This window comes from Trachurus japonicus, chromosome 5, assembly GCF_045865225.1.
Source record: "Trachurus japonicus isolate A0001 chromosome 5, Traja_1.0".
Taxonomy (NCBI): Eukaryota; Metazoa; Chordata; class Actinopteri; order Carangiformes; family Carangidae; genus Trachurus; species Trachurus japonicus.
In genome coordinates, this window is record NC_140911.1 from 1,965,981 (window position 1) to 1,974,159 (window position 8,179).

At 39.0% G+C, this 8,179-nt stretch overlaps 1 protein-coding gene across 1 annotated transcript in view; it reads left to right on the forward strand.

Moving 5' to 3' along the window:
* LOC146986750 (guanine nucleotide-binding protein G(i) subunit alpha-2-like) overlaps nucleotides 1-8,179 on the forward strand; it is a 78,325-nt gene extending 70,146 nt beyond the window's left edge. Inside the window, exons 6-9 of the mRNA XM_085775529.1 lie at nucleotides 994-1,123; nucleotides 2,681-2,834; nucleotides 4,977-5,181; nucleotides 7,146-8,179. Of these exons, the coding sequence (XP_085631655.1) occupies nucleotides 994-1,123; nucleotides 2,681-2,834; nucleotides 4,977-5,167 (475 nt within the window). The 3' untranslated portion in view covers nucleotides 5,168-5,181; nucleotides 7,146-8,179. The remainder of the gene's footprint in view (nucleotides 1-993; nucleotides 1,124-2,680; nucleotides 2,835-4,976; nucleotides 5,182-7,145) is intronic.

Consider the following 8,179-nt stretch of genomic DNA (forward strand, 5'->3'; position numbering starts at 1 on the left):
AGACTGCTTGATGAAAAACTGTCCCTGAAGGCAACACGCATCAGCAGTTTTGAATGAATTTGCCAAAATGTTGAACTATCCCTTTAAGTTTCTGTGCACGTTTCATCCGTTTGAACAACTTGTTCAAGTTTCAGATTCATGGAGCTGCTGAGAAACTTTGTCTTGTTTCTGCCCGTTAGTAAACACACACTTCATCTGTTAGCTCACACACTGCAGAGGTGTGTGTGTGTATGTGTGTGTGTGTGTGTGTGTGTGTGTGTGTGTCTGTGTCTGTGTAATGAAAGAAAACGTGTAGAGACAGAAACCTCCCTGTCTGTTGTCTGTTCCTCAGAAGTTGATTTGTTTCAACACTCTGTTTTCTCATTGTGTGCATTTCTTCATTGTTAATCATCACACATACACACACAGAGAGACACACACACACACACACACAGACACACACACACACACACACACACACACACACAGACAGACAGATATCAGATGGAGACACTGAGGCTTTGAAACCAGGAAAATGTTTGTAAAATGTCACAGAGATTTATCAGAATGAATCAGACTTCACTGTCGAGGCAGCGGGAATGTGTGTGTGTGTGTGTGTGTGTTTCTGGGTCTGCTGTGTGTGTGTGTGTGTGTGTGTGTGTGTGTGTGTGTGTGTGTGTAACATTTAAGTCTCATATTTATGTCTTAATATATTTTATTTCCGTGTGGAGTCACATAAAGCAGAGTGTGTTTACCTGCAGCGTCTGCAGCTCTGATCTATGGACACACACTGACTCACTGCTACAACCAGCTCAGTGTGTGTGTGTGTGTTTGTGTGTGTGTGTGTCTGTTGTGTCTGTGTGTGTGTGTGTGTGTCTTTCCACCTGTTTCTCCCCACACACACAGTCTCAGATGAAGAACCTGTTCAGTGTGTGTCTGTGTTGTGTCCATCGGCTGCTGTAACGACATGTTTACACTGTGTGTGTGTGTGTGTGTGTGTGTGTGTGTGTGCAGGATGTTTGACGTGGGCGGCCAGCGCTCCGAGAGGAAGAAGTGGATCCACTGCTTCGAGGGCGTGACGGCCATCATCTTCTGCGTGGCGATGAGCGCCTACGACCTGGTGCTGGCCGAGGACGAGGAGATGGTCAGTCAAGCTCTGCCCACTTTCACACACTACACTCTAATAAAAACTAATAAATATATAAATATTGCAGCTGCATTGTCTTCTATAACGGCACTAAATATAGCAGTAAACCCTCAAACGCTCATATTAAAGGATAATAATGAATGAATGAAATGAATGAAAATGTGTTTATTTGGGTCAGGTCATTCAAAGTTAAAAGTCCAACAGAAAACATCAGTTCAACTAGAAAAGAGCCAAACCGAAAAGGAATAGGCTGAAGCTATCGCTTATTTTCGCCTCCCTACCCTTCTTACATGATCAACTTCATCAGATCACATCATTCAAAACATCAAACAGAAATAATATTGTTTTGCACAAAATCCCAAAACATAATTCCATAATAGTGTCAGCTACGTCAACCACATCTCTCATATTTATCAAATATGCAAACGTTTGAATTCATAAATTGACTGTCACATCTTCAAATCGTCGTCAAGTGCATTCCATATATTTACACTCCTTACAGAAATACATTGATCTTTTATTTTAGTCCTGGACTTAGTTTTTTCCATCATGCGTTTCCCTCGGAGCTCATATCTACATTCCCTTTTTTTAAACATGATTACAATTTTACAAGGTAACAAGTTTTTATACACATTGTACATTATCAATGCTATTTTATAATCCACTAAATCCATAAATTTGAAGGCCCTTAATTTAATAAATAATTCATTTGATGGTTGTCTATAATTTGACTTAGTGATCATCTTTACAGCTCTTTTTTGAAGAATAAAGATGGGTTTAGTATGGGTAGGATATGCATTCCCCCATATTTCTGGACAGTACGTTATGTAAGGAACAAACATTGTACAATACAGAATATACAAAGCACGCTGGTTCAACATATCTTTTACCTTGTATAATATGGCGATTGATTTGGCTAATTTTGATTTGACATGATTCATATGCATTTTCCAATTCAGTTTATGGTCCATAATGACACCTAAAAATTTTGTTTCAAACACCCTTTCAATTTCTGTATCCTCTATTCTCAATTTAACTACTGTATCTGTTTTACAGTTCCCAAAAATCATAAATTTTGTTTTACTTATAATTTCATCAGAACGACTTGTAATGACACCAAAGTTATCTGGGTGAGTAAATGATTGTATTTTATGCTAGAAATAAGGTCCAGATTGTAAAAAAAACGGTAATTATCCTTTAAATACCCTATCCACAATCAATTTACCACAGTGTCAGAAACGAATACTAGCCTACTTGCTGGCCCAACTGCAGCAAAACAGATCATTGCAATAAGACGGAAACCACCGCACACGCTTAACATCTCTCATTGGTATTTGACTTTTCTTGATATTATCTATTTGGGAATATCTACAGCCTGAATTCATAATGCAAAGCAACAAAATATCTGATCTTGGCACATGGCAGCAGATCAAATCAAAACCAGACTTGCAAGATGTAGGAATGAACACCATGTATTACAGCTTTCCCTGTCCAGTTCTTATTAATCTTTTGTTTATTAATAATAATAATAATGTGGTTTTGTCTGGGCTCCAGAACCGGATGCACGAGAGCATGAAGCTGTTTGACTCCATCTGCAACAACAAGTGGTTCACGGACACGTCCATCATCCTCTTCCTCAACAAGAAGGACCTGTTTGAGGAGAAGATCGCCCACAGCCCGCTGACTATCTGCTTCCCCGAGTACTCTGGTAACATACACACACCTCACAACACATCCACATCCATCTTCATCTTCATCTTCATCTTCATCTTCTCACAGCAGCTCACAGCAAACTTAATGGAATTTAAAGGGATACTTCACGATAATTCACCAATTGTCTCCTCCCCGTCATGCCAAGGAAGAGTTTGGAGAACTTTCAGAGTCATCAAAACTCTGTAGGAGTTCCAGGGGGGGTCCGGCTGCCAACGGGTTTTTATATAATGGCGGTGGATAGAGTTCACTTAATCATCTAAAACAGCGTTTTTCAAACTGTGGGGCGCGCCTCCCCTGGGGGGCGCCAGAGAGTTTTGGGGTGGGGCGCTACATGAGAAAAAGAAAAACTGTAAATATTCAAACAAAATATGAGTTACATGTCACTTGCACATACGTAGGGCTAAATGATTTTTTTTTGCAGTATAATTTGCAATTATACTGCAATGTGATAAAACTTGATCTTGTAACACACAGGCTGCGATTATGTTCGACTGATGTGTCAGGGAGAGAGGAGCTGAGCCGGCCTCAGGCTCGGCTCAATGTAGCGCTACGTCGGCTGTGGAACTCCTGTATTCTGGTTAGAAAAAGAAGAGCGTCAGGTATAACTTCATATGAAGCAGCTCAAAGCGACCCGGTGCCTCTCACTGTGACCAAGCTCAGATAAATACATTGGATCACCGCGTGTCCTCCCACATAAAGCCGCAATATACCGGAGCTCCTATTTAAAAAAAAGCTGCACGTTGTGGCGGAGCTGTAAACAGCAGAGTTTTCCTCTACTACAGCTGAACAGCCACATGTGGTCAAGACGTAGTGGAGACCTGTCACAGTGTCATCGGTGCACTTCATTGATATAAACTTCAACCTCAGACTGTCTGCTTCACAGATGGGGAACACAGAGCATGTAGCTGCTTGTGTGATGAGTGTTACAGAGTTCTATATCAATGTTTAGGTTTATTCATCAGTGCTTTATGTTGCCATGATAATTAATATTTGCTGAGAAACAAGCTTGTAAATCAAACAAATCCTACAGGAAAGACCAATTATGTTTAATGAATGCACAGCTGTTAATTTTTCTTTAAAGGGGGGCTCACTCTTTCACACTATGAAAACCCCTGGTCCAAAACTCACACTATGAAACATCCAGATACTGCAGCTCCATACTGCTGGTCCTACTGACCCAAGTGTCCTGAAGCACAGACATGGAAAATGAGATCTCTGTTTCTAGCCTTGTTGTAGTAGCAGCAGCTTTTTGTGTGTGTTTTTCCATCAGTAGGTTTATAACAACAAACACCTTCCAGCTGTTAAATGTCTTCTGTGTTTGTGCACTAGACGCTGCAGAGAAATCAGTTCAGAGAATCTGATCGCAAACATTATAAACTCAAATATTAAAATAATAAAAGAGAGTGATGAAGACTGACCAGCTGTCGACAGGTTTTAACCTCCTCTTTGTCTCTGTCTCTGTCTCTGTCTCTGTCTCTCTCTATATATATATTTAAGCAATATATCACTCCAGTCCATGGTATATGCTCATTATACCACGGCTAAGGGGCGTTGTTCGGCCCGACGCGAAGCCACGGACTGGAGTGATATATTGCTTTTATAAAACGGTTACCAATAATGACAATATGAAAGAGGAATACACAATCAATTTCCTGTAGTTTTATTCAACCAGAAATACATATTATCCAATAAAATAGCCTCACTGTGGAAAAAATAGTCCCACCTCTCCAGACGTTAGCTCCTAGTTAGCTCTGCATCTCGTCTTTTCCTCCGCTTTTTTTCAGGTGAATTCACTGCTCAGTCCCCTCTACCATTGTTAACCCTCTGGAGGTCAAAGTTCACCTTAAACATGTGGATTCAACTACTTTTATCCATTTTTTAACATCGTAAAAACATCAACTTTCTTTTGCTACGGACTGCAACAGTCCGTTGTCATGGATACATGACAACAACTTCCATTCATACCAGTCATACGTGCCTGAGGCGGAGTGATAGCCTACGCTGTGATAAGGCTTTAGAATAGTAGCCGTGGTATATGCTCATTATACCACGGTTAACAACCAATCAGATCGCCGGATTTCACCTTTCCGTTTTATATATATATATTTATATATTTATATCTGTCTGTCTCTCTCAGGCCCCAACAAGTACGAGGAGGCGCAGGCCTACATCCAGACCAAGTTCGAGGACCTGAACAAGAAGAAGGACACCAAGGAGATCTACACCCACTTCACCTGCGCCACCGACACCAAGAACGTGCAGTTTGTGTTCGACGCCGTCACCGACGTCATCATCAAGAACAACCTGAAGGACTGTGGCCTCTTCTAACACGGAGAGTCCAGGTGGGTCTGTGAGGTCATCACCCCATCACAGTGATTTATCACCTTTTTGACCCTTTGACCATCGTAGATTTAGTGTCAAAGCCCAAAGACAAACAGAAACACTGTCTTTATTAGTATTTTACATGTTGGAACCACATGTGCATATATCAGAGTTTCAGAGATACAGATGTGGCTTCAACAGTCCAGGAACAGCACGATATAAAAACACAACTAAATAAACAAAACAAACTGATTTAATATGTTGAAAAATCCAATAAATACATGAGAAAACAGAACATTAAACAAACAAAAGGCTCTCAGACAAGAAACAAGTTACATTCAGAGTCCCCAAACTCTTTATAAATTAAAGTTCCTTAATTATTTTTGTTTTATTTGTGAGGTTTTCATTGATTTATGCTCAGTCTTCTTCATCCACAAGCAGCAGATCTTTTATAAACAAAGCAAACCGTCCCCAGACCTTCTGAAACAACTCCTGCCTGCCTCTCTACATACATGTTTTTTTTCCAGAGGAAGGTTGCAGACATCTGCCCGACCCAGACTGTAATAATAGGCTACTTGCAATTGAATTTTTAGCAGTAAAAAGCACATATCTAGTGTGTATATCTAGCATAATTTGTTCCTTCCAGGTGAACCTGAGGTCTTTGGGATATTCAGTAATTCTTAAATATAAAAGGGCAGGATCCATTAAAAGGATTTTTGAAATAACTTTTTTAGTTGTTCTTCTAACTTCCTCCCAAAAAGCCTTGACTTTACTGCATTACCATATACAGTGAGAAAAAGTTAAATGTTCCAATGTTTAAAGCCAATAAATGTCTCTACTTCTTCTTCTTGTTCATTAGGTGCATGTGTATTATTAAACTATGTTCAGACTTATACTATAATAGTGGCATAAAACGATCAGAAAAAGACAATTAAATCGTTAATCACAATGATTTGTATGGAACAGGGTTATCATAGTTCACTAAAACTAAACTGAGACTAAAATATTAATGTAGTTAACTGAAATAAAACAAAGTAAAATCTATAATGAACAATGCAAAACTAAAACTAAACTGACTCACAGATAAAATCAGCTCAGTTTTGGTTTTCGTAGAAATGTCTAAAGTTGAAGGAAGAAAACTCGACATCTCAATATCTATATTAATATATATGTTAATATCTATACGACCCCCCAGGTAGATAAGAGACGACTGTGATGGAACTGATGGGAAGATTAGTAGGAGGAAACTAAAAGACAAAAATCCCATACATTTGAAATGTCATCTTCAGAGAAACTTCCTGAAAAAATTAAGACTCAATAAAAACTAAACTAAAACGTGTTGAACCAAGTAAAACTAAACTGAAATTGGCCCATTGCCATAATCCCTATAGTCATAGCAGTAGGTTCGTTACCTTTAATTGTCGGTGCAAGCTGTTTTTAGAACGGCGGAGCAGAGCCGTGAGCTGCTCAGAGCTACGCTACGGAGGCTCATTATGGGATTTCTTGGTTTCCCTCATCAAACTCATCAAATACACAATCCAACAACTCCACAACGCTCTGGTGGACAAGTTGTGAGCTGCACATTCACCACGCTATGAGATAATAACACAACGTTACCACACAGAGTTGTTTTAGAGGGAAATGCATGCAAAACCACTGATGCACGTTGCCTTCAGGGACAGTTTTTCATCAACAGTCTCTGTATTTCCCTCTACAACAACTCTGTGTGGTAACGTTGTGTTATTATCTCATAGCGTGGTGAATGTGCAGCTCACAACTTGTCCACCAGAGCGTTGTGGAGTTGTTGGATTGTGTATTTGATGAGGGAAACCAAGAAATCCCATTAGCATCCGTAGCGTAGCTCTGAGCAGCTCACGGCTCTGCCAATATGACAAAATGTTGAACTATCCCTTTAAAACCTCTACTAGCCTTGTATTGGTTTGGTAATGAATCTTCTTGTGTGTTCTTGTCTCTTCTCTCTCAGATCACTTGAACAGTTCTGATGACCACACACACATCGATCGACGGGGGAACGAACACACACACACACACACACGTCATGAATGACTCTGCACTGGCCAACCACCATTCTGCTTTGACCTTTGACCTTTGACCTGCTTTTTATAAAGACACCTAAGAGACAGAGGAGTCGACGAGCTCTGCACAACTTCAACCGTTTCTGATCCGCTCGACTCTTCTCTGGGCTGCGACCACGAAAAAACAACGAAAAACAGAAAAAAAAAAAAAAAAAAATCAACATTTATTTTGTATTTTTTGTTCTTTATGTCTTATCATGTTTATTTTCAATTTACTAGAGGAAGCAAAGGAAACTTTTTTATATAAGAAGATGCATTCATTTTACTTTTAGAGATTCAGATGTGCAAATTATTATTAAACTTTTAATCACGTGAAGCTTATTTTTTAAAAGAGATGAAGCACAGTCGTCAGGCCTGGACAGAGAATATGATGATTAATAAAAGGAATAAAAGTGCTTTTTTTTTTTAATAATAATGTTTACATACTGTATGTTCATCATTCATAGCCAAAACCGCCGTGTATTGTTGTTCTGCATGACTCAACATGACAAATATTAGCTCTGTAATCTGCACAAATTATCTAACATTCCTAAAAAATGAAACAAAAAAATAAATAAAAGGTTAAAAAAAATATATAAGAAAAAAAAAGATTAAAAAAAAAGGCAGAGCTGATTCTAACGGATATTTAAAGTGTGTGTGTAGCTAACATCCTGTCACTTTTCTAGGACCTCGACTCGTCTGTTGCAGTTTGTCTGTGCCTTGACTTCTGTTTACAACCAGTTTGTTAGATATGACTCTGCTCCCTCTGTTCCTCTGCCTATAGCACCTACAGTATGGATATATAGTGATTATTATTAATGAGAGACGAAAATCTAATTCAGAAGAAAAAAAAAAAACGGTTAGTGTTTTTTTGGTAAATATTAAAATGCTTTAAAAGAAGTCCTATATGGTTTTAATTTAAATAAAAGTAGAGATCACCTGA